General features: G+C 44.8%; 1 protein-coding gene across 5 annotated transcripts in view; it reads right to left on the bottom strand.

Moving 5' to 3' along the window:
- The window catches only part of CCDC149 (coiled-coil domain containing 149), a 104,635-nt gene that overhangs the window by 67,571 nt on the left and 9,816 nt on the right, over positions 1 to 27,248 (bottom strand). For all 5 annotated transcript variants that reach the window (XM_060188265.1, XM_007535119.3, XM_060188267.1 and 2 more), the window contains exons 2-3: positions 2,008 to 2,169; positions 147 to 185 (exon numbers count right to left, since the gene is read on the bottom strand). In XM_060188265.1, the coding sequence (XP_060044248.1) occupies positions 147 to 185; positions 2,008 to 2,169 (201 nt within the window). The remainder of the gene's footprint in view (positions 1 to 146; positions 186 to 2,007; positions 2,170 to 27,248) is intronic.

The following is a 27,248-nucleotide window of genomic DNA, read 5'->3' as shown; positions in this document are numbered from 1 at the left end:
GCTGATTCCCAGTAAGAGATGAGACACACCTGTGACACACCCCTGCCTTTTCTTTTTTTCCACTCCAATCTCATTTTTAGATCAGCATTAACTGTCTCCTCCCACTGCCCCCCACCACCACCTTAAAGATCAGGAGTAAGTCTTACCTGTTTCCTCTTTTCAGGGGGAAGTGATGGATCGCCATCCTATAAAGAAATGCATGCTACATTTTAATTATTAAAAAAAACACAAACATATGCTTATATTTCAGGAATTAAACCAAGCTACAAATCTAAATGCATACCCTCCCACAAAATGTAATGTGCTGGATCGAATTCAAATATGCTCAAAACAATTTAACTATAAATATAGATAAACTAAAACTTACTTATGAGCTGTAATTATAAGTTGAACCAGCACTGTTTGGGAGAAAATTCTTAGGGAATATGTTCCAGTTAGGACCAGAACTAAAAGTTGTTTGTCTTCTAGAACTATGAGAACCAAAAACAAACAAACAAATGTGGATTTGTTGAAATTATTTTAGAGCAAGATTAAACTGAAAAGAATATTTCCTTTGGTTCAAGTTCCTCTTTTAAACAGCTGTATCCAAAGTAATAGTGATAAGCAGGTGATACACACACACGCGCGCGCGCGCGCACACACACACACACACACACACACACACACACACACACACACACACACACACGAATTTTCCATATCGATCGGACAGTTTAGCAGGAGGTGTCTGTGAGGGGTGGGGAGTAGACAGGGACAGGAAATGCTTGGAACAGAAGGAAATTAAAGGAGGCCTTCCTGTTCTATCAGAATTCTTATCTGAAAATAATTTCATTCCTCTTCCTTATGTGTCATCTGAGAGTGCAGGCGTCTCAGGTGGGTGAGAGGACGTGCAGCGAGTGATCACTCCTCTATGGGACGCTGCCCACATAGAGTTCAACATTATCTTCACTTGAGGACTCTCTACTCCAGGACAGTTCAGCCGTCCCAGCGCAGATGGTTTAATACTAACAGTAGTGTAAGCACTTAAAAGCTCTGTGTTAGTGAGGAAAAAAAAAAGAATGCAAAATAGCACTGCTGTTGACATCCAACATTTCAGTATGATTTACAGCTTTAAAAACCTTTCCATATGAAAACCTAGAGAAGATCTATAAACCCAGGAAAAGGTCAAAATTATGGAAATATCACTAAGAAACTGGTTTGTTGTTGTTGTTGTTGTTATTGTTTTAATGAGCTAAATCTGTAGATGTGGGCTGAAGAGACTCCTGAAACAGAGGCTCGCATGATAAGAGCAAGTTCTAAAACAGCATTTATGTGATGTTGTCCAACAGAACTCTGCAGTGGGGGAAATGCATCACAGCTAACTGGCCAGTACAAACATGCGGCCGCTGTGATCACATTCTGTATCAGTGCAACAGAAGCCACCTCTCACAACTGAGGCCATGAACTATCAGTAGATGTGATACTGAAGAACTGAGTTTTCCATTCTATTTAATTTGATTAAATTGAAAAACAAAACAAGCACATGTAGCTAGTACTTACTAAAAGAGCAGATTTACAGTACAAGTCCTCTTTAAAAATCAGACTGTGTAAATAAATTAATAAATAAGTAAAAAGCTACAAACACATGTGCATAAGGGTCTATTTCCTAGTTGTCAGAACAAACAATTTAGAAATATATCCAGGGCCAGGAGGTGGCAAGCCTCGTTGATTACCTTCCCTACCTGTGGGGTGAAGTTTCGCCAGCATTGAAGCAGCGCTGTGGGTGTCTCTATTTCTCTCTCAACTGTCAATTTCTCTGTTTCTGTCTAATAAATAAATAAAATATATCCAGATTAACTAGTGAGTGGGGTCAGATTGTATAGGGCACAGGCGTGACAGTTTTTACATCTTAATGTTTCCATCTTGGAACAGTGTGAATTTAATCCCATTTTGAACAAGCAGGTGTGCTCAATGTCCACTTTCTATGTGAGTGAGACCACAAGAATGTTATGGTGACATAACACGTACAATCAGCTCTCGGTATTTCTTCTTGAGAGACTGGTGACGTTCTCGAAGCTGATTGGCCATGAGTTTGTACTGGTCCCTCTCCTGCTGGCATGTGTCCAGCTCCTTTGACAGGATCAACAGGGCTTCCTTTTTACTTTCCAGTTTCCTCTTACACACCAGGTACTGCAAAGCAAACAAATTTAAGCCATTGTTAGAAACGTGAGCTGCCCCCACTGAATACATAATCTGATACATCAGGTGAGAGTAGTGCTGGTTTGGTCTTTTAGTTCTTAGAAAACATATATGTATAGGTTTCCCCCATCTGCAGGTAGAACCTTTTTCTTCTTTTTTAAATCTTTATGTTTATTTTATTTGATATGACAGAGAGAAACTGAGAGAGGCTGGATAGAGAGAGAGACGGGGGGTCTGGCGTTAGCGCAGCAGGTTAAGCGCACGTGGCACAAACGCAAAGACCGGTGTAAGGATCTGGGTTCGAGCCTCCGGCTCCCCATCTGCAGGAGAGTCACTTCACAGGTGGTGAAGCAGGTCTGCAGGAAACTATCTTTCTCTTCCCATCTCTGTCTTCCCCTCCTTTCTCCATTTCTCTCTGTCCTATCCAGCAACGAACAACATCAATGACAACAATAATAATAACCACAACAAGGTTACAACAACAAGGGCAACAAAAGGGGAAAAAAGGGGAAAAATGAATCCCCAGTGGATTCGTGGTGCAGGCACTGAGCCCCAGAGATAACCCTGGAGGCAAAAAAGAGAGAGAGAAGAGAGAGAAAGAGAGAGAGAGACATCTGCAGCCCCACTTCACCACTCTTGAAGCTTCCCCCTGCAGGTAGGGAATAGGGTCTTAAATCCAGGACCTTGCTCATAGGAATGTGTGCGCTCAGCCAGGTGCACCAGCAGCAGCCTATATCACCTCTTCTTCTACTAAAGCTTTATGTCTTAATGTACTGTGAGAGGGGACAAAGAAAGAAAGGGCCAGAACACTGCTTAGCTCTGGCATAAGATGATGCCTGGGTTTGAACTCAGAGCCTCTGGGGCCTCAAGCATGCAAGCTGGTTCTCTAACAGATTGAGTTATCACCCTGCACTTAGAATGTTTTATCTGATATGATTTGATAGGTTATTTGGAGGCCGGAGCTCTAGAATTTATGTGGGAGAAAATGTTCACTTAATTTGGTGGTACTAAGGTTTCTAGACCAAAACCAACCAAACAAAGCGTATTAAGTTGTGTCAAATTGGAACCTTCTACATGCAGATAGCAGAAACCTGCACTCAGAGACAGCTGGCAGTAAATGAGCTCTACACCAAAAGGCAGCTATAGTGTACTCCCCTCCTGACAAACCAAAACCTTAGATATTTGGGAACTTTGCAAACTGAGACAAAGTAGCTTCATTGACAAGTAAAAGAGCAGGATATTTTTTTTAAATGACATAGATAGCTGAAACCTATTTTTGTTTTAGAAGGATTTACACATCAAGATAAAAGTATGTAAAAATTTGTTAAGATTTTATGAAATTTTATGTGGCAAAAAAAAAAAAGTCTGAAAGTCATTCTCCATGCCTTTTCTGTGTTTTTTTTTCTCTAAAGTTTCTAAAGAATAAATCCATAGAGCTTCTTTTATTAAAATACAAAAAAGTCTTATTAAAGATAATGTTTTCTTTTTCATTTCATTTCACTTTAAAGACCTATTTATTGGCTTATAAGAGAAGAGGAGGAGGAGAGTAGGGAGAGAAATGACACGCCCGTCGGGCACACGCAATGCTGGAGACTGAACTGAAGCCATCATGCTTGAGAGATTAATATTTTATTCACTATGCCACTTCCCACATCACATTATTAAAGATTATTTTATTGGGTCAAATTCACCCCAAACAGACTGCATCACTGTACAATTCAATAGACATTGTCTCACTCATGTGAGAATTTTTGTTCACTCACTTGGCCTAGGTACATACAGCTTTTTCTAGAATTCTAATGCAGAACACCCACTACCCAGAGGCCAATTCTGTGAGATAAGTATTCTTAACCAGATCTGAAAGGAAATAATACATTTGTATTGCATTGTCACTGGCTTTTAACCTTATACAAGTGTCAGTATCATAATTCAACTTGTATGTGAACACTATGCTCATCAAAAATCAAATTTCTACCCATTGCCATCTTATTTGGTCCATTTCCAGTCCTCAACACCTTTCTCTCTGGCTTTACCTCCAATCTATTCTCTGTACCTGGAAGTCTGTCTTTGTTTTGTCTGTTTTTTTTTTAATCCAGTATATTTCAAATATGATTGGCTTTGAAATTAGAAATCACATGCCATGTGTCTTTCTTTGACTTATTTCACTTCTATAACATTTTAAATTATTCCCCAGCTGGAACTCTTCCTCGGGGTCTTGGGGTTATCTTTGTCTCTCCTGTTTCCTGTGTCTGCCATTATGATTCCCACACACCTGACAGTCACCCATCACCTGGGTCCAAGTGAGCCCAATCGGGGTTCTTTGCTCTCATTGTATGTACTGCACCCCCTGGTGTTATTCACACATGTGAAATGTGGCACTAAATACCTTTTGAATTTGCCCCGTAAAAGACCAAATTCAGAGCATTCATGAAAACAATTTATAGTTTCATTATACACTCTGACACGAGCACTTTGTCATTACAGATGCTCGCACAAAGCAGGGAGACAATCAGCACTCCCATACCATTTGAGTCAATGCTCTTTTATGGACAAAAAGCATTACTCATATATAGTGCTTGCTCGGAACTGACTTTGTTAAGTTCAATTTCAAATGAATGAAAGGGGGGGAGGGAAGAGTTTTGTGCATGAGCACAATTTTTTTTTCTTTTCTTTTCTTTTTTTTTTTTTTTTTTAAAAAAGTAATTGCTTAGCTTCAAAAACAAAGGAGGAAGAAAAGCCATTCAGAAACAGATTTGAGTTCTATGAGGGGACACTTCCACCTTGGGTGAATCTTATTCCTGGCAGTAATGAGGTTGGAATCCTGCCTTAAAATGTCCTGGATTTTAAGACTTTGACATCGTCTTCACAGAAGCAAAATGGTTCTTTTGCCACAGTGATTTCTCAAGAGTAAAATCCCCGACGAGTAAATATCAGAGCAGAGTGTCTCAAAAACTTCAGCTGCAATGTCCTAAGGGAGGTATTGAGATTTCACAGGAAAAAATACCATTTACACACAATTTAACAAATCTGCCCCGTGCTTTCAGTTCTTTGGCTGCAATCAGCAATCTTGGATGTCGGTGTTATTAGTATGGGAGGCATGAAGACAGTCACCCTGGTTTGGTTAGATTCACCAGATCCCAGCCCGAGGTCCCAAGTTCTTCTGACTTTGCAGAAGACAAAAGAGCCATTGTTACTAGGCAGGCAAGCTTATTCGGAACATCTGGTCTACTAAAGATGACCAGGTATAGCCACTCCATATTGGCAACATAGAAGCGTGAGTCCTCTGACCTTCAACTACAATCTGTTAGGCTCCAAGAGAGGAGTTACTGTTTCTTTCCCAACCCAAACGGGACCTCAGAAAATCAGGAAGGGTGCTCACAGGAAGGACAACCTTCCCTTGAGTCTCAGATGCTAGGTGCTGATCCCAAACAAAAGCAGTCAGTTATTCCAACAACTAGGGCTTAAATGGAAACAAACCAGAGAAGAGAGGCAGGTTGTACAGCGTGTGCATGGTGAGACCCATGTGTACGTCCCCCTGTCGAAGGCTAAGGTGGCACAGTAGATAAGGCTGTGGACTATCAAGCATGGGCTACTGAGTTCAGTCCCTGACATTTTTAGTTCTCTCCCTCTCTTTCTTTCTCTCTATTTCTCCCAATAAATATGAGAGAAAGAAAGAAAGAGATCCAGTAACCTAATAGTAAAGTTGGAGAGATAGCTCACTGGGTAGGGTGCATGCCTTGCCATATGTCTGGCTCAGGTTTAAGCCACAGAACTAGATGCCATGGTGCCTCCTCTCCACCCCAAATAAAAAATGGCTAAGAAAGGTTTATGAATTGTGAAGCAGTGCTGCAGGTCCCTCTCTCAGCTAAGAAAGGTTTATGAATTGTGAAGCAGTGCTGCAGGTCTCTTGGTCTCTCTCTCTCTCTCTTCTCTCGATTTCTCTGTCTCTATCCAATAAGTAAGAAATAAAAAATGAAAATTAAAAACAGCCCAGGAGAGGTGGATGAAGCAATGTGTTTGTATATATATGACTCAAAATCTGTCAAGAAAACAAAACAGACTCAGTGACCTGGGGATCTCTGCAGCCCTTTCCCCTCAAAGCATGCAATATCGGACAATTGTGAGCTCCAAGAAAGTAAACTCATTCTGTGTAGAAGATGAAGCCATGCCAAAGCAGGGTCTACACAAAGTATCTACTGCTGGGCTGCATTTCCTCCTGCTTACCCTGATCTCAAAGCGTGAATTTTTAAAAGCATTATTCCAAGTCCCGCCATTTGTATCAGCAGGACAAACTGTAGGCTGAAGCCTCATTTATAATGTAACTCAGAAAGTCACTGCTCTGGCCAAGGTGTGAGGTGTGACAGCATTCACATGGAATTCTGGAAAGTACTATCCTACATCACCCTGGGAGACTTGGAGAAATGCAGGTTCCTAGGGACCAGCCTCAGCCCCTCGTAGGAATCTGCATGGAGCATAGTGTCCTTACTCAACGCACACCTCAAAACCCAGCTCAGAGACCTTTGCTTCAGAGTCTCAAAAGTGAGAACCAACAACAATAGTCTATAGGGACAGAGAAGTCAGTGGCAGCCGCCATGTTCCAGAGCAAGGGACCTTTTCAGAGCTAGTCTGGGAGTGGCTGTGGAGCCTTTTGCAGGACAAAGAGGCTTTGAACAAGGAGAAGCAAAAATTGCACTTGACTGCTTCTGACATAGACTAATTATAATTTGATGGTTCACTTATTTATGTATGTATGTATTCAGTTACCAGAGCACGGTTCAACTCTGCTTTATGCTATAGATTGTATGCGCGACCTCAGAACCTCAGGCATGAAAATCTTTTGCACAGTCACTATGCAATGTGTGTGTGTGTGTGTGTGTGTGTGTGTGTGTGTGTCCTCACTAGAATAGCAATGGGGAAGTCTGGGAGGTGTGGGTGGAGAGGGCACTAGGGAGTGGGATGGAAATTCTTCTCATTCCCAAATGCACAGAGTTTAGTCGCTGTGATGGCAACCGTTCAAGTAGTCCATCGCCTACCCCCTCTCCAACTGGAAACAAAACAAAACAAGCAGCAACAAAAAAGAACCTGGAAGAAAAGAAGAAGGTCCTGAGCCTCCTCCGCTGGCAGCTCAGAACAGCCAGCAAATGCGTGGAAGCAGCCTTCGGAGGGTCCCGAAATAGAACAGAACGCCAGGCAAGCCAAGTGACTGCAGCTCCTGAAGGCGTGTGGGCACGGCAGGAAAGCAGCAGGCTGGGCCGGGAGAAGAACTCCCTCCAGAGGAAAGTCTGGCCATGGTCCAATTCTAAACTGCTGGGGAAGCCAAAGGAGGGCCTGAAGCCCAGGGCCACAGAAAGCCAAACTCTGCTGCACCCGACTTTGCATGAAGGGGAATTGCCTTGTTGCCGTTCAAGCCCATGATCAGAGGCTGGAGCATACTCATTCGAATCAGCCTCCCACCATCCAAGGACAGGTGGAAGTAGGGCAGGGCAAGAAGCCAGCCGGGAGGTGGGCAGTCAGGGGCAGTCAGGAATGAGAAGGCCCCCAAGTCTTCCTGTTTCTAGGATCCTAGCTCCCCAAACTTCCTCCCAGAATAAAGCCCATAGTGGGTCTTAAGTATTGTTTTTTTTTTTCTTCTAGGGTTATTGCTGGTGCTGGCACTATGAATCCACTGTTCCTTTCCTTTTTATTATTACTATTATTCAATAGGATAGAGAGGAATTGAGAGAAGAGGGGGTGGTAGAAAGGGAGACAGAAAGACAGACACTTGCAGATCGGCTTTACTGCTTGTATCCCCCCCCCCACCCCCCGAGCAGGTGGGAAGCAGGGATGGGGGGTTGAACCCAGATTCTTGTGCCGGTCCTTGCACTTAGTACCATGTATGCCACCAACTGGCCCTATATTTTGCATTCAAAAGGATCAGGCCAGCAGGACTTGAGCCTCTGAGGCTGTTCTGTTTCCAGACTGGGCTTTTTGCAAATGAACTGCTGGAGTTAAGCTCAACTCAATTTATCACTCCCAGGTTATCTCCCAGCCCAGCATTTTGGGGGCCCATTTTCCCTGAGACCCCCAAGAAAGCCCTAAAACATAAATGCGAATACCAATCATTCATAAGTAGAACCAGAAAGACAAGGCCAGAAAGGGAAAACACAAAGTCAAACCTCAACTGGCTTTGGTGTATTATAGCAAAGCATGCAACTCTGGGGAAGGGGGAACGGAAAGGGTTTGGCAGTCCTGGTGCCTGCCGGTGAAAAAGAACCTGTTAGGAGAGGGAGTGTGTTTGCAGACACACTCTGCAGGAGTCACAGGGAGATGAGAAATTCTGTACCAGGGAGATGAGAAATTCTGTACCCGTGAGTCTACAGCTGGACTGTAAACCATTAACTTCCCAATAAAATGGCAAAATTCCTAACACTGAAAACAGTATTAAAAAAACAAGAAGGGAGTTGGGCGGTAGCGCAGGTTAAGTGCAGGTGGCACAAAGTGCAAAGACTTGCATAAGGATCCTGGTTCAAGCCCCCGGCTCCCCACCTGCCTGGGTGTCGCTTCACAAGTGGTGAAGCAGGTCTGCAGGTGTCTTTCTCTCCCCCTCTCTATCCTTTCCTCCTCTTTCCATTTCTCTCTGTCCTATCCGACGACATCAACAGCAATAACTACAACAATAAAACAACAAGGGCAACAAAAGGGAATAAATAAATAAATATAAAAAAACAACAAGAAGAAACAGTAAATACATAATGCCTAGTATCCTTCCTTGTAAAATGAGAGCACTTCTTAAGGTGCCCACCCCAAACTTAAGGAATCCTCAGTGTTGACACCACCAGCCGACATCACTGGGTTTGGGGTGGAGGATGATAGACAAACATTGAGGTGAAGAGCTCTACTGCAGAGCAGAGGATTCACTTGGAGCAGCAAGAAACTGCTTCCCCTGCCTTGTCCAGGTCAGAGCTGGCTCACTGCTTTCCAAAGACTGTCCATCTGTGACAGTGGCTGTCCCAGAATCTCTTTACTTTGGGCCTTTGGGGCAGCCACCTGGCTGGCAAGAGTGCTGGGGCTGAAGCTGTGTTTGCAATAGCCATTCATAGTAGAAATAAATGGGGGTGGGGAATGTCTGTGTGGCGGACAAACAGCACCTCTCTCCACAATGTTCAGTTCTTTCCTTCCAGGCTCAGGGCAGGGGCGTCTGAGCCCACTACTCTGGAGTAAAGCAGTGCCATGTTACTTGATTTGTCCATAAAAATGGACTTGGAAGGACTGTAGATTGCTTATTGGGTAGAAGCACTTAGGCGTCAAGGTATGCATTACCAAGCCCTCTCCTCCACTGCTGCAATAGCTGTGGAAGCATACGTGAAGCTATGGAGGTGCTGGAGGAGAAGAAGAAGAGCCCCAAGCAAGGACCTAACACAAGTAGGCAGTGCCCCAGAAGAATGGATGTGATTCAGACAGAGGCTCCCTTGGGATTATGATACAGCGAGCAGGGGATGCTTGTTACTGGAGCACAACTTCACCCATCCTAGTGAACATAGTTGATATCAAAGACTGCAAGGATAGGGTGACAGCAGAGGGTTATTCTTACACCTACTCAGTGCTTCTGCGAAGCCACCATGATGATCAAAAGGACTCCATACTCTCACTGTTCTCTTTAAGGTTAATAACAATAACAAACATGGTTTGGGCGGCCCACACTTTCCACGTATATTCTCTTCTTTATTCCTGACAACAGCACAGTGTGAGGTTACTGACTGATAACTATGCATAATCTCTACATGAGAACATGGGGCTTCAACTGAAGAGTTTATATAATATGCCAAGGGTTAGGTAGAGACAGAAACTGAAGCCAGCTCTTTGCAATTCCGAGCCTATAGCATTCTAAATTCTAACAAACTAAGTATTTTATGCATAAAGAATGAAAAAGGAAGAAAGAGAAGGAGAGAAGGAGAATACTCATGGAGTTAGAATCTGTACCAACTTGATTTTCCCAGTACAGTGAAGAAGCTTAGACACTTTTTGATTTGACTACTTTTTAGATCTAGAACAAAGCTCTTCCAACTCCTAAAATTAATGGGCTTGCTTCTTTCTTCAGACACAAGATCTAAGGAAGTAGGTGGGAAAAAAAATCCATAAGCACCTCTCCCCTCTGTTGCTTGTTAGGGAGTAAAGTGGAAGCAACAAGATTTCTGTCCACTTATAAGAAATGAGATCAAACTAGAGGGTTCCAGGAAAGAGCCAGGAGGCTATTCCCTAAGAAGCAGTTGGACTATAACAGGAGTTTTCTATAGGCTGTAATTGACCTCTATCATTTATTCTCTGAGTACCTTCTATGTTGTAGGTACTGAGCTAAGCATCCTAAGGGCCCCAGTGGTCCTGTTGTTTGTAAAAAGGAACAGCATGACACGTGGATGATAAGACTATATTTCCACACTCCCTGGTGGAGTTTTGTGAAACCCTGAAAGTCCTGACAAGCTAAAAAAGTGTCCTTATCTTGCTGGTGGCCTCCTGTTAAGATGAGGAATTCATGGTCATTATATCACTGAGTGTGAATATTCATGCATTTGCTGAAGAAGAAAGAAAATCAATGTGTTTGATTACAGGCTGCTGCCTGAACTCTGCTGGGAACAATAGAAAGTATATAGCATGCTTACTGCACTTCCTTTCTGATTCTAAAACTCTAGGCATCGGCAGCACATCTGGAGCCCAAGTATTTCAGAGAGGGGCACCTGATGTTTCTTTGAAAGTCACCTTTAAAAGCTCTGACATCATCACAGTGATGTATGTGTGATTCAACTTTTCCCAACTGGTCATTATCCCAGATCTGAGCTTTGGTAGATTCCCCCGGTCTCACAGAGGTCAAGAATAAAAACTCAAAGTACATTACAGAGAATACATCTTCAAGCTGCCACAATTCCCAGAACCTCATCATTTCTTTATTTCCTAGAATCCTGGAATACTAGAGCAGGGATGAACCTCACAGATACCCAATGGCTGGCCCAACTGCCAACAGCAAGGTGTCTGTGGCCACTGTGATCCACCAATAGTGCTCTCTAAATGGTCCTGTAGTTTTGTGTGTGTGTGTGTGTGTGTGTGTGTGTGTGTGTGTGTGTGTGTGTGTGTGAATCTGAATAGTGAAATCAGCTCCCTTGCAACCCTCACATTCTTTTAAAAAAATTATCTATTGGGGGATTAATGGTTTATGGTTGACAGTAAAGCATAGTAGCTTGTACATGTGTAACGTTTCTCAATTTTCCACATAACAATTCAACCCCCTCTAGGTCCTCCTCTGCCATCATGTTCCAGGACCTGAACCCTCCACAATCCCTTCCATTCCAGAGTCTTTTACTTTGGTGAAATACACCAACTCCAGTCCAAGTTCTGCTTTGTGTTTTCCCTTCTGTTCTTATTTTTCAACTTCTATGAGTGGGATCATCCCATACTCATCCGTCTCTTTCTTGCTGATCTCACTTCACATGATTTCTTCAAGCTCCATCCAAGATGGGGTGAAGATGGTAAATTCACTATTTTTAATAGCTGAGTAATACTCCATTGTGTATATATACCACAGCCTACTGAGCCACTCATCTGTTGTTGGACACCTGGGATGCTTCCAGGTTTTGTCTATTGCAAATTGTGCTGCTATGAATATAGGTGTACACAGATCTTTTTGGATGGGTGTGTTTGGTTCCTTAGTATATATCCACAGGAAAAGAATTGTAAGGTCATAGGGTAGGTCTACTTCTAGCCTTCTGAGAATTCTCCAGACTGCTCTCCATAGGGGCTGGACCAATTTATATTCCACCAGCAATGTATGAGGTGCAACCTTCACATTCTTAAAAGGATTTTTTTTTTTACAAAGGCACATAGTAGAAGAGAAAATAACAGAGGCTACAGAGTCAAGTTGAGCACTGCTTCATGAAATTCCTTTTGAATATGTGTTGTAGAAAGAAAGACACATTTTTGTTTTTGTTTTTTACATATTGTGGAACGTCATTCAAAAATCTGGAAACTACTATAATAAACTCTGTCTCTGCACATTCATTCATTAACTCATTCATTCATTTAACAAACAGTGAAAGGCACCAAGTAGGAGACACAGAGGCTGAGGTAGGTATTAGGAAGGGAGGAAAAGTTACACAGAAGTGGTAGTGCTTGAAATGAGTTTTGAGAGGTTAGTAAGTACAAAAGGCACCTCAATAAAGGCCACTGTGTAACAGAAATGATTCCAGCTCTTTGAGATTTCAACTCAGCTCTAATTAACTAGTACCTGCTCTGTGCACCTGAGTTTACTATGAGCTTGAACTCATCAAGATTCTATGCCAAAGGTCTTTGTAAACTTAAAAAGAAAAGGTATTATCTTTTTTATTTGAAGCTAACAAAACACTTTCACAGACTCTCTTATCTGATAGTACCTGACAAGTGGGACAAAAACTGAATTTCCCCCCTGTTTTATAGACGAAAATAGCTGAGATTAAGTGTCCTTCCTAGAATGACACAACTAACAACTGTCAGCTCAATCTAAGATTCGTAACTGGGATTCCAAGGCTCTTTTTACTAGTCTATATTGGTACCAAATAAAGGATTAGCAGTTCTGTATATTACTGTCCTTGGGTTGGATCATGTTTTCAACAAGGCATCTTTGATAACTGTGTGACTGAAAGCAATGTATTTTATTATATTTTTGGATAGAGTCAGAGAAAGTGATGGGGTGGAGGGAGAGAAAGAGAAAGAGAGAGCGAGAGCGAGAGAGAGAGAGACTTGCCACACTGGTCCTCCCCTCAGGAAGCTTCCTCCCTGCAGGTGGCTTGAACCCAGGTTCTTTTTCACTGTAAAGTGTGACCTCAACCAGGTGCACCACCACCTGGCCTCCTAGCAATGCATTCTGATTCACAGTATTTTCAAGCCCTATTCGGAAGACTGGGGCTTTTTAATTGCATTCTGTGGTCAGGGGTTGAAGTGCAGACTGTCTGCTGACCAGGTCAGGGATCAGTCAGCTGCATGTCCCCAAGAGTTCTGGCTAGCCAGGTGACAGGTGGACCATCATACAGGGGGTCTTCATGGCCTTGAGTTACTTTTTTTTTTCTTCCCAGAGTGCTTGCATCACAGTCATTGTGTTGTTTTTTTATCAAGGTCCTAGCCCTCTTATTTTCACTCACTCTTATCCTATCCCTCCATCAAAGGGACTAAATTTTCTCCAATGGCTCCTTGCTCTTCTGTGAGCTCATCATCATTGTCCCTCCAACCCCAGGACCCTTGCACTGCCACTCCCTCCATATTCCCCTAGTTCGTTCAAGACTTGGTTATAATGTCTCCTGCTCAGGAGGCTTTCTCTGTCTGCCAGTACCCAGGTTCTCAATGTTTTTCCTCTGGGTTACTTTCTTTGTAACTTATGTTCCTTCACGTTAAGTTTTTACGGCTGCTTCCTCCTCCCCAGATCCCTACCCCACTAGGGAAAGAGAGAGACAGGCTGGGAGTGTGGATCAACCTGTCAACACATATGTTCAGTGGGGAAGCAATTACAGAAGCCAGACCTCCCACCTTCTGCACCCCATAATGGTCCTGGGTCCATGCTCCCAGAGGGACAAAGAATAGGAAAGCTATCAGGGGAGGGGATGGGATACAGAGTTCTGGTGATGGGCACTATGTGGCATTGTATCCCTCTTATCCTATGGTCTTGTCAATATTTCCATTTTATTTAAAAAAAAACAAAAGAAGAAGAAGAAGAAGAAGAAGAAGAAGAAGAAGAAGAAGAAGAAGAAGAAGAAGAAGAAGAAGGAAGAAGAAGAAGGAAGAAGAAGAAGGAAGAAGAAGGAAGAAGAAGAAGAAGGAAGAAGAAGAAGAAGGAAGAAGAAGAAGAAGGAAGAAGAAGAAGAAGGAAGAAGAAGAAGAAGAAGAAGGAAGAAGAAGAAGAAGAAGAAGGAAGAAGAAGAAGGAAGAAGAAGAAGGAAGAAGAAGAAGGAAGAAGAAGAAGGAAGAAGAAGAAGGAAGAAGAAGAAGAAGGAAGAAGAAGAAGAAGAAGAAGAAGAAGAAGAAGAAGAAGAAGGAAGAAGAAGAAGAAGAAGAAGAAGAAGAAGAAGAAGAAGAAGAAGAAGAAGAAGAAGAAGAAGAAGAAGAAGAAGAAGAAGAAAGAAGAAGAAAGAAGAAGAAAGAAGAAGAAAGAAGAAGAAAGAAGAAGAAAGAAGAAGAAAGAAGAAGAAAGAAGAAGAAAGAACAGCTGCTTCCTGATATTTTCCTTTCTTTTCATGAAGGAGCGATACAGAGAAAAAGGTGCAGAGAGAAATATATAGATAAAGTTACAAAGAGAGCGAACAGTGCCCTGCTCAGCTCTTGCTTATGGTGGTGCTGGGAACTGAACCTGGGACTTCTGAACCCACTTCAGTAACCTGCCCACCTATCCTGCTCCCCTGGGATAAAGCCACTCTGCAGCCAGGGCCTGACTCCTTAACCTTTGCACCTGCAGAGCTGAGCCAAGCAGCTCCAGAGTGGCAGACCTAGTGATCAATGAGAGTTTGAGAAACAAATGGATTTCACTTGCCACTAACTGGAAATTATACATGTTCATATATTTGTAATGTGCATTTTTTTTCTTCTTGCCACTAAAGTAATCACTGGGGCTCAGTGCCTGCACTATGAATCCCTTGTCCCTGAGAGCCACTTTTATTTTCTTTTGTTCATAAAGACATAAAGAAATTGAGAGGGAGAGAGAGAGAGATAGGGAGAGAGAGTTCTGTAGCACTACTTCACTGGTCATGAAGCTTATCTGCCGGCAGGTGGGAACTGGGGGGTTGAACCCAAGTCTCTGCACAATGTAACATCTACAGACTACCGGTGTATCACTACCTGGCCCCACAATATGCACTTATTATTTTGTTAACATTTAGTTTATTTATTTATTCCCTTTTGTTGCCCTTGTTTTATTGTTGTAGTTATTATTGATGTTGTTGGATAGGACAGAGAGAAATGGAGAGAGGAGGGGAAGACAGAGACGGGGAGAGAAAGATAGACACCTGCAGACCTGCTTCACCACTTGTGAAGCGACTCCCCTGCAGGTGGGGAGCCTGGGCTTGAACCGGGATCCTATGCTGGTTCTTGTGCTTTGTGCCACGTGCGCTTAACCCGCTGCGCTACAGCCCGACTCCCCAACATGCACTTATTTTTAACTTTTATTTCTTCTTTTTTGTCATCGTCCCCAAGACTTCACTGCTTCCAGCTATTTATTTATTTATTTATTTTTAGATAGAAACAGAGAGGCAGAGGGCGAGAAGGAAAGACATTACAGTAACAAAGCTTCCCCCAGGGCAGTGGGGTGCAGGCTTGAACCCGGGTTGTGTGCATGACATAGTAGGCACTATCTAGATGCGCTATCTTGCCAGATTTCTCCTTTTAATTTTTATGAGAGTATTAAATTTTGTATGAGAGTGATAATATTTTATATCTACAGGTGATACAGATCAGAGCACTATTCAGCTTTGGCTGAATGGGGTGAAGCTGAAGATTGAAGCTGTGGCCTCTGGGGTCTTAGTCATTCAAGTCCCATGCTCTTCATGGCGAGATATATCCTTGCGTTTGTTTGTTTTTTATGTATTTATTTACTGCTATTTATTTTTGTGGTGCTAAGATTTGAGCCCAGAGCCTCATACATGCAAAGCCCCTGCACTGTAGAGCCACCCCTGGCATGTCCATTGGAGTAAGGCAGCCATTATTTTGTGGTTTAAGGCTAAATCTCTAAAACCCATTGTAACATGTCAAGAAAAAAAGGAAGCCCAGTTACATGGACTACACGTGGACAAGGAAGACCCGGGCTAGCTTCTGCTGAGTGAACACAGCAGCATTTGTACTGCAGCCTCATCTTTTGTCATTTGACGAGAGCACATCCCTGGGGACACACCCCTTGACTATCTGAACTCTTAAAAGTCTTGCAAATTCAGCCCTCTAGGCAGGAACTCAGGCAATCACCTGGAGGGGCTTCCATAGTTACCTGTTTGGACCAGGAACTACAGAGTCAAAGGCCACATGGATAAAGCACACACTCGGGGTCTTTTCACAGAAGCCCTGGAGCCCACAACCAGCCCAGGCCTGCTCACCTGCCAAGTGACTTTGGTGTGAGCTTTCCCCACTTCTTCCAGACCCCGGAGCCTCACCAAAAACCTCGACTAAGCCCAGACTCGCCTCTGTCACTGACAAGAGAGCATTTCAGCAATTTCAAGTACTAGCTATGCTTCCTAGGGACGCTTCTAACGCCGCCGTTCCCTAGGATGCCTTTTCTTTTTTCTGGTTTGATGATGTATCTTTCCGGAGTCGCTGTGGCTGTCTCCTCCCCCCTCCAGCATCACCTGGGACAGGCAGACTTTGATGATATGCCTGCCCCCAGGGAAGTGCTGGAATTTAAGCTAAGTGAGATTTCAGGTAATTGGGAGAGCTTCTAATGAGAACCATGGTAGCTGGGGGGTATGTGAAGCACCTGCAGCAGCCTTGGCTAACTTAAGTAGGTGAATCTGGAGGCTTGCCTGAGTATCTATTTCAATCCCTGCTCTCCTACTATTCCCCCACTCACTGCCTTCTCAGCCCCTGTGCTCTGGTCTTCTCAGACCTAGAGCCAGGAGGAAGAAAAGCCAGGAGGAGGAAAATTCCCCCTCATTTGGCCCTAAGAGGGCTGGGAACCCATTCTGGGGTTTGCAGGTGGGAGCAGATACTGTTAAAACCTCGCATTTGCCCAGAATGAGTGTGTACCTTCCCCCAGCCTTGGGCTGCTCTCACCTTGCCTGTGGGCTCAGAGGCTGGAGGCAGGACCTGCAACAGTTTTCTTCTAGTGATCAGCTGTGCAGACCTGAGGACTCAAACTTTCCATGCTTCCTGCCCATCCAAGTTGCCAGAGGCTGGGGCACACTGGGTACAGGTGACAGTTCTCATCACTGCCCCTCATGTGCCCTAAAAGAGCAGTCAGAGGCAGCACTGCGTCCTGTGGTGACTTGGTTCCATTCTGTCATTCAAGGGCCTTTCTTGTGGGCTGGGTGGCATCACAAATCAGCAAAGCACAGAGACAGTTGTTGTCAAACTGACTTTAAAAGCTGTGAACTGGGGGACCGGGTGGTGGCGCACACATTACAATGTGCAAAGACCCAGGTTCAAGCCCCCGGTCCCCTCCTGCAGGGGGAAGAGCTCTGTGAGTGGTGAAGCAGGGCTGCAGGTGTCTCTCTATCACCTCCTTCCCTCTTGATTTCTGGCTTTCTCTTTCCAGTCAATAAATAAAGATAATAAATAATTTTTTTTTAAAGCTGTGAGCTGGCTGGGGCGCATCTTTCTCTCACCTCAGTAAGAAATCAAAAAAGACCCTAAAAATCTTCCTACTGTGAACTGCCGCGCCCTGTGCAGAGCTGCCAGCTCTTCGAGCTTCCTAAGGCAGTGCTGAGCCATGGACAGAGGGCTTCATGGAAGCACAGTATCATTACCAGGCCTCCCAGGCCCAGACTTTGCATTCTGTGTACTTAGAGACAGAGGCAGAGGAAAGAAAGGGAGAGGCACCAAAGTGTCCCACTCCACCGTCCCTGGAGTCGCCTTCGTGTTGTCCACAGTGCTTCCATTTGATGTCAGGGCTTGACCCCGGGGTCTCATGAATAGTAGATGGGCACTGTACCTCCTGTACTAACGCCCATCCCCAGGTCTGTTAGCTCTTACTGCCTCTGGTCTGCACCCAATGGCAGAGGGCATAGAGCATAGGCACTAGCAGCTCTTTTAATCTGGAGGGCGGCTTTTGCGGAACAGAATTCAGCCCTGGGTGCCCATCAGCAAAGGGGATTTGGGGACTCTAGACAAGAAAGCATCGTTTGTTGAAGCCAGGAGGCACTTGGGCTCCAGATGAGAAATCACTCCCCTCGCCACTGTTTTGCTTTCCTCCTCTACAGCGGAAAGAACCTATAACTAGCATCACGCTGGAGGCTACATAGTGTACGAGGTGCTCAGAGATGAATCAACATTTCATGTATTAAAAGTACTATTTGGGGCCAGATGATGGAACACCAGGCAAAATGTATGTGTCATCATGCTCAAGGATCTGGGTTCAAGCCCCCACCTGCAAGGGAAAAACTTCATAAACAGTGAAACAGTGCTGCAGCTCTCTCCTCTCTCTCTCTCTCTCTCTCTCCTATTTCTATCCAATAAACACATAAATCAGATATAAAAAGCACTATTCATCACATCCCTAAAGGTAGATGTTATTACTTCCTTTTGTAGCTGCCAAAACACAAGTTTTAAGATACAGAATTGAAAGGAAGAGAGGGAGGGGAGAGGGAGAAATATAGGGATGGACTGTGGATAGATGGAAGGATGCAAAAGGAAAGACGATGAAAGGAAAAGAAAGGAAGGAAGAAGGTAGGAAGAAGACAAATTGAAGAGAATCCTATAGCTTATAATTGGCAAAAGATTTGAATACTGAACCGCACCATTCCCTTTCTGCCATAATACCCTACTCCCACCACAAAGGAGTGGTAAGGGTTCTATTCTAAGACGATGCGTGTTAAGAAAAATGGGCCCCTTGCAATATACCTAAAATAGACTTCCTAGCTTTTTCCAACATGAAGACACCAAATCACATTTGCTCTATTCTTACCTTTAGGTTCCTGATTATTAAACAATTTGTTTTGTCATATATGTCTTAACACTTTTCAATCACCAAGTTGCAGTTGCTACCACGATGCCAACCTGACTCCCCTGAGCAGATGACCTCACCAATGTGTCCCGGAGCCCCACCTCCCCAGAGCCCTATCCCATTAGGGAAAGAGAAAGACAGGCCGGGAGTATGGATCCACCTGTCAATGCCCAAGTCCAGCAAAGGAGCAATTACAGAAGCCAGACCTCCCACCTTCAGCACTCCATACTGATCCTGGGTTCATGCTCCCAGAAGAAAAAAGAACAGGGAAGCTCTCAAGAGAAGGCTATGGTATACGGAACTCTGGTGGCGGGAATTGTATGGAATTGTACCCCCCTTATGCTACAATCTTATCAATCATTATTAAATCAATTAAGAAAATTAAAAAGAAAATAAGCACTTACTACACTCCAAGGGCACCATTCCTATTCCTGATGACAGTAAACAAAGGAACTCTGTCCTCTTTCAAGAAAGAAAACAACCTCTGCTCCTGCATCCATCAGTCATCTCTGCCTTTAGGAAAACACCTCGTTGCCGGAATGATTAGTTCCTTAAGAGGACCAGCATGCTCAAGATGAAGATTTACCTCAATCCAGAGCATTGCGGGGCTATTCCCTGACTCCTCTCTCGGCGATACTTGAATCAGGTGCAGACACTCTACAGCAAGGAGGTGTTCCGAACCAGCCTGCCCCCAAAGGCTGACTCAAGATCTTGAAATCAGTCATGCAAATCCATCACCATTTTAATTATCCAAGTAAATAGAGCTCTTACCACCATCTGCTGAAGGTTCAACCAATCGTGATCATTACGACTCCGCCAGTGGTTCTCTCGGCATGAGAACCCTGGAGTCATCACTGGAGGGCCTCTTGGGCCCACATTTCAGCAATAGACCAAAGTTCTCTCCAGCTGAAGCTTGGGCCTGGGAGCTGCTCTCTCCCCTCTCTCTACGCCTTGCTCAGATTTTTCCGAGGGTGGTTAATTTGCTCTCCTGCACTTCATCTTGGTTTGGGCTTCATTTCTTTCCACCATCCCCAGGCAGTACTAATTAGAAAGAAATTCTCCTCAACAAGGACTGTCAGCTCGGGAAAGCTGGGTTCTTGTGCCGCACAGGTGTTACGTGGCCCTGGATGTCACGTCTCTGGAGTTTCCTGAGGACCAGACTAAGCCGGACTTTACTAAAGTGTAAAGTCTTCTCAGTGCAAAGACTCTGTCCAGGTCTGTTTCCCTGGTTGGTGACTCACTGGGCAGCTGGGTTGATTATGTCAGCAAAGGGCTCCCCAGGGTGACCTGAGCTAATTACAGCTTCCGGAAAGATGGCAGTCCTCATTGGACAGACATCACCAATGGACCACAAGTCAATAGTGGGCGTGATTTCACTCACTTTCTTTGACAGTCAATTTGTCCACCAACTCCCCTAGCATCACCCCTCATCAGGAGAAGATTTATTAAGTGGCAACTAAATTGGCTACTCCACTTTGCTGCAGAAACAAAGAACTGTAACTATAAAAAAAAAAAAATTCCTCAGAGAAGAGAAGACATTGTAAAAATAGCAGGCAATGGAGGCCAGGTGATGGCACATCTGGCAGAGCACACACACATTATTTCGTGCAGAGACCCGGGTTCAAGCCCCCAGTCCCCATCTGTGTAGGCGGGGGGGGGGGGAGTTTCAGGGGCAGTGGATCAGGTGTCTCTTTTTTCACTTCTACTCTCTCCCTCTCCATTTTTCTGTCGTTATCATTACAAATGTCATTATCATTACAAAAAGAAAAAAGAAATGGCCACCAGAAATGATGGAGGGATTATACAGGCACCAAGCCCCAGTGATAACACTGGTGAGGAAAAACAAAACAAAACATGTAGGCAGTGACAGAAGTCTGAATAATGGTTATGGGGGCGTACGTGTTAATATCGAGAGGTCATCTGGAGGCTCCTGCAGAGCTGAGAATGCTCTCTAGCTCAATTTGGAGGCTGGTACTTGGGCTTCTGCACAAGTAAAAATACATGGAGTAGTTCACTGCACATATGTCAGCCTCAGCACAAATGAGAGAATAAAATAACATGCAACACAAACTCATTCTCAGAAATAAAGGCATGGGGAATGTCTGTGAGATTATACTGCACACCAAAATGTTAACAATAGTCAACTCTAGATGCAGGGAATATGTCTCTCTTTTTTTTCCTTTTTCTAAATGGTTTCTAAATGGAGAAGGTATGCAATGAGTCTATATTACTTTGATATTTAAAGTCAAATGCAACATGACCCAAGATGTTCTCATCTCTAAACAACTCCTTCAGTTATCTTCCTTCCTTTTCTTCACACTTCCCTTCCTTCTTGTTTTCCTTGTTGTCACTGGGACTGCGCCACTTCAAGCTGACTTTCGGGGAGAGAGAGCTAAAGGCAGAAGGAAACATAATGCAGCACCAAAACTTCCCCCAATGTGGTAGGGGCCAGGTTCCAGTCCTGGCCATGCATACGACAATGCAGTCACACTATGCAGGTCAGATATTTTGTTGGCCTCACTTTTATCACTCACAGGTTCAGACTATAAGGGGAAAGATTCCCCCCAAACTGCCAAAGGAAACCCTCTGTGATGGTAGTGAAGCCAGAGAGTATGGGAAGAAAAAAACCTTCAACACCACTGGATTCTCCTTGGAGCCACTGCACCAAGACAGGGTGCGGTCGCCTACAACCTTCTCCACAGAACGGTCTGCGACAAGAACAGAAGCAGCATCCTCACCGTCCCTCCCTATGTGGTCACATCTTGGGGTTCAAACGTCTCACTTATCTTGAAGTCTAAGCAGGAATTGAAAACCAGACACCAGAAGTCTCTTTTTCAACCCAAGTTCTTAGGTTTGGATCTAGCCCAGCTGATGTGAACGTTCCGAGGTCTGAGTCTAAGGCTCCCGGGTGGGGTGGGAAACTATCAGACTTGAAGTTAAGATGCCAGCTCCACACCCTTGCTTCCTGCCAAGAGATCATACAGAAGGGCCAGGATGTCTGAGCTTTTCATTGACACTGGCTTTCTATTTTTCACCTTTAAAGATGAGAACGCTACCTCCTGCTCCTTTTAACTCACCAGGTGTTCATGAGAATTGGATAAGGTGATGGAGAAGGAGGTGACCATGTCCTGCTGGATTTGGCACCCTGACTTTTAGCGAAATGGCCAGGACACAGTCAGTCCTCTTAAGCATCAGTAAAAGGAGGATGGCTATGCAGAATTATTTTTGTTGATTATTTCTTATGATGAGAAAATGGCCACAGGGACCAAAGAAATGGCATGATTTCTTCACATGAGAGTCAACCGGGTAGCGAGTAACCGTGCAGCGAGCATAAATTCTAGTCCAGGGCAGAGTTTAAGGCTGGCATGTGTTCAGACACGCTGTAATACAGGTCAGAGCCCACTACAGAAAACAGCTCTTTATAACCAAATGATTTCCCACCCAGCGCTTCTGCCTGACTCTTTTTCTCCAGTTTGGAAGAAAGCAAAGTGAAAGAGGGAGGTTAGGAGGGAGAGAGGAAGTGACTTCTAGTAAGTTCATAAATCCCTTCGTACTTTTTAAAAGATGCTTTGACTCACTACCTTTAAAAGATTACAATTTGTATTTCAAAAGTCAAAAAAGGTCTGTGAACTTGAATGAGTGTAAGGGGACTTTGGAAGAGAAAACAGGTAACAACGTTGTTCACATACACACAATGGATTTCCTTGTTTCGATTCAGTCATTTTTCAATTCAGGTATTCACTGAGGAGTCCTTGGAATGTTATCTCTTTTAAATCTGTCCACTAGACACAGGTCTTTGCGAGAGATTAAAACGTGAATCAGTTCTTTTTTGATCTGAGTAACTTCGGGTTCGAGGTGAGGCATGCACACTGGGAGAAAGGAGCTGGGGAGGCATACTGAGGTATTCTGGCATCTCAGAAGACAAAAGAGCTTCCAGTGGGGGGGTGTGGGGGAGCAGCTAGGGGAGAGGTGGTTGTGATGGAGCCCTGAAAGAGCAGTAAGGAGAAGGAAGATAACCCAGGGCTCCGGGCAGAGGACACAGACCTAGGAACAGCCAGGTGCCTGGAAATCCTGGCTTCCAGCAAAGGGCCAGAGTGGTTCTCTTTATTAATGGCACAGGAGATGTGTGAAGGAGAAAGAAAAGCTAAGGTTAGGACTGTTGGTTTGGATGGGGTGGGGGAGACAGCATAAAGTCCCAGGTTCAATCCCACGCACCACTGTAAACCAGAGATGAACAGTGCTCTGGAAAAGAAAGAAGGAAAAAACAAACAAATAAACAAACCCACAAGAACTGTTGGTTTGGATGCTGGTCAGTAAGGCTCTGAAGGAGTCTGAGGCTCAGTGAGAGGCCAGAGGAGCTCAGAGATCTTTGAGTACAGAAGGGTCAGGCGAGAGTTTGGCTTCCAGGCACTTGATCAGCAGGGACAGGTGGGATTAGGGAGGTAGAAAAGGAGGCAGGGAGGCAGATGGGAGGATACCTGCAAGAATGAAGCGAAGAGGGGTGGAACTGACATGCGCTGTACATGTCATGTGCTGTGTCTTTTTCCTAAACACAAACCAGCTGAACAAGAGGCTGTTTTCAGATCCCAAAAAGACAGAAGAGCAGTGAGCAGGCAGCACTAAAGACCAGAAAGGGGTAAGAGTGGAAGGGGCTGAACAGCTCAGCAGGCGGCTGGATGGCAGAGGGAATAAGAAGTGTCCACAGTCAGAAGGCAAATAAGGAGAGCACAGAAGAGGCCGAGGAAAGGCAAGGTCCTCCAGAATTGATTGTGGAGCCTGCAAATGGACTTGCAGGTCTGGCAAAGCCGGAGTGCTTATTGAGAAAACAGAGAAGGTTACAGATTGACCCTGACAGCACTCACCAGGCAGGAGCAAATTGAAAAGCAAATTGGAACCGGCTAGAAAAAGGGAGTTCCATTCCCACCACCTCCAATATTGCTTGGCCGTGGGGTCTGCAGATGGCAGAGCAAGCAGGTATGTCAATCTGTGCACCATCAATATGGATTTTCAAAGGCACCACGTTGACAGCCAGCAGCTGACACATCACCTCCCTCTGCAGAAGCAACTCTCGGGTCCTGGAGAGGGTTTTTCAGAAAGGCCAGGCACCAAACAATAGGACCACTGCCTCGAGTGTCGAGGGCTGGGCATTTTAAGACTTCCTCACAAGAGTCATCTCCTTACCCTCACTGTGAGAGACACAGACAGCCATTGTTGTCTTCTTAGCACACAATCCAGACACACTGAGCTCTAGAGAAGTCAGATTTGTCCAAGACCATGTCACTACTTAGTGACAGGGTTGACGGCCTGTAAACCACTACAGCCAGAGCCAGGAAGGGACACCAGGAAGTTGGGTCAGGACACCATGCATGTATTGGTGCCGTGTGGGGACTCCCTCCAGCTTCTGTAGGACCACGGTCAGGCTGAGGGTAAGGAGGGAAGAAAATATAACCAATGTCTTTGTGAACTTTCTTTTCTTTCCTCCTCTTTTTTTTTTAAACCTTTTTTAAAATTTTATTTATTTTCCCTTTGGTTTCCCCTGCTTTCTTTCTCCTCTTTGCCCTCAACCAGGATTATCACTAGCGCTCAGTGCCTCCACTACAGGCCCAACAGTCTTAGTGGCCATTTTTTTCTTTTTTCTTTCTACTTAATAGGACAGAGAGAAATTGAGGAGGGGAGGATAGATACATAGACAGACAGACAGACAGACAGACAGGCAGATAGGAGATACCTTCTTCGCCACTTTTGAAGCTACTAACCCCCTCTGCAAGTTGAAACCAGGGCTTGAAAGAAGGTCCTTGCACATGGTAACATGTGCACTCAACCAGGTGTGCTGCCACCTTGGTCCAAATTCTTTCCTTTCTTCTCTGCCCTTTACTTTCTCCCTCCCAGACCTCTCTCTTTCTTCCACTCACAAATACCTGCTAAACACCATGCTTCTGGAATTACGTCTATTCAGTGAGCTCCCGTCTCTCTGAAGACTCTCAACTTCAGGAACCCAAGCACCATGCTTTCCTATCCTGCTGACAACCATCCCCACACCGTCTTCCCAGTTGAAATACACCATCCACTTCCCAACTGTATGAGGTCTGACCAGAATAGAAAAAGCAACCAACAGCACCTGCGTGTTTCCCAGGGCCCAGGTATCACCTATCAGTGGCTCCATTTTACCTAGTAGACCACAGGCAGATACAGACTCTCGATCAAGCAAATTCTCTGTCAGGGAGGTACCCAAGGCCCTATTATGGTTTCACTGGTAAAAAAAAAAAAAATCAGGCATTGGCAAGAGGTGGTCTCTACTCTGGACAATTTTCATTCAGCGGCTAGCCAAAATCTTCTTCTAGTCTCCTGCCAATGTATTTCATTCAGCGTGAAAGCCACCAGTTTTAATTTTTTTTCCACATCACTTTTAAGAGTAGAAACTGTCAGTGTCAGAAGTTTTAGAAGCACATATGCGAATTTCCCTGCACAGGAGAGAACACGAATCCCATCAGTTAAAAATACCCCTTGTGCTCACTCCCCACCCCACATGCTAATTTTAATAAACTTACTCTGAAATTAGCCTGCCACTATGAAGATAGCTGCTCATCAAAAAAAAATAATAAAAAACCTCCCTGTAAGCACTAAGCTCACCTCGCCAGAGTTCAAGGGCTCCCAGGAAGCTCTGGACAAAAGCAGGGTTCTAAACAGAACTCAAGCTCTTCTTAGCAGGCTCTGTCACAACCCCCTCCCCCACCCCACCCCCAGTTCTCTGTCTTGCCCAGCACCCTGCTCTAACCGCCCTTCAAAAGCCAACTTGGACTCATCTGACCCCCATCTCCCTGCTCCACCTCATCACGCAGGAGTTCTCTTTAAGGCCTTTCTCAGACACTCCTTTCCCTTCAGTCCCTCTGATGTTGTATCCCCCCTTCACTCATTCAGAGAGCCAAGCGTTCACATCATCTGCATTTGGTCCATGTCTATGGGGGTGGGGAGAGCAGGAAACAGCACTTTGTGCTGAGGATGCAGATTAACAGCAAAAGGACCTGTTCTTCAGGAGTTCAGCTTCTTTGGGGCTGGTGGAAAGGCAAGTTGAAAAACTAGCTAGCAAACCATAGGATTAGTTCTGTGGCCAACATGCAACAGGAGGAATTGGCAATGACGACAGTGACAGGATATACCGGGGCACTGCTAGTTCTCCCTCAGTTGTCTCTCCCTAATTCCTAGCAGTCAGTCAGTCTCTCTCTCTCTCTCTCTCTCTCTCTCTCCCTTTCTCTCTTTCCCTCTCTCTCTTTCCCTCCCTTCCTTCCCTCTCTTTCTTTTCTTCTCTTGTTTTCCTGGTCATCTCCAGGGCTTTACTGCTCTGGGTTGATTTTTCCAGCTAGAGAGGTAAGAAGAAAGAGGCAAAGAAACCACAGCACCAAACCTCCTCTCAATGCAGTGGGGGCCAGGCTAGAACATGGGTCAAGCACAGGGCAAAGCAGGTCACTACCCAGGTGAGCTCTGTCTTGCTATTATTATTATTTCAAACGAAGTACTGGGGGATGAATCCAGGGCTTCACACATGAAGGCCTGTGCCCTACCACTGAGCTGCCTCCAAGGTCACAGTCCTCCTTTTTTCTCTTTATGAAAGATCAAAGTACTATTCCACCATTTAGACAGGTTTGCTCATTTTGTCTTTGTTGTTTTTGTGTGGTGCCAAGATCAAACCCAGGGTCTTCACACAGGCAAGATACACACATACTTTCTGTACCACCATCAGTAAGTACCCCCTCAAAAAAAATATGCTCTTCTAATCCCACTGCCTGCAGAGCTATTTTTTGGGTGAAAGCAGTTCAGTGACAATATATTAAGTCCAGTGGGGGAAAGAAAATGTCTCCCAAACAGAGCTGGTCCTCTGTAGACATGTTCTACATCTGTGGAATCTGGTATTCGCCGAAGGTTTTAGAACATCCCCCATGGATGCAAAGGGGCGACGGCATGTTTATAATGTTCCAGATGAAAAAGCACCCAGGGCCTCTCTACCATCAGCACAGACCCTCCATCTGGCTCTAGACATTCGTTGGTCACCACCTGGTCGCCACCTGGCTCCCTCTTGTTCCACTGCAGTCAGTCTTTCAACCCACTTCCAGGCCTGGCAGCAGCCACTAACCTCATTTCTGTTCCCTTGACTGTACCTTTAAAACATATAGACTTTTTAATCCAGCCGTGACTGTGAGTCAGGAGGTAAGTTCCTGCCTTCCAGGTGTGAGGCCTTGGCTTCGATTCCCTGCACCTCGAGGCAGCACCACGGACAGAGACAAATGGAAGTCCAGGGATGGTGGAACAATGCTCTGATGCCTCGCCCTCCCCCACCCCTCCCTTTTCTCTCTTCTCTTTCATGAAAATATACAAGAGATGTTGGGCCAAGGAGGCTGCTCAGTAACAGGGTGCATATGAGAGACCCTGGGTTTGATCCTCAGCA

This window comes from Erinaceus europaeus, chromosome 3, assembly GCF_950295315.1.
Source record: "Erinaceus europaeus chromosome 3, mEriEur2.1, whole genome shotgun sequence".
In the NCBI taxonomy this organism is placed as follows: Eukaryota; Metazoa; Chordata; class Mammalia; order Eulipotyphla; family Erinaceidae; genus Erinaceus; species Erinaceus europaeus.
Note: the sequence above shows the minus strand (reverse complement) of the source record. Positions and strands in the feature narration are given on the sequence as shown.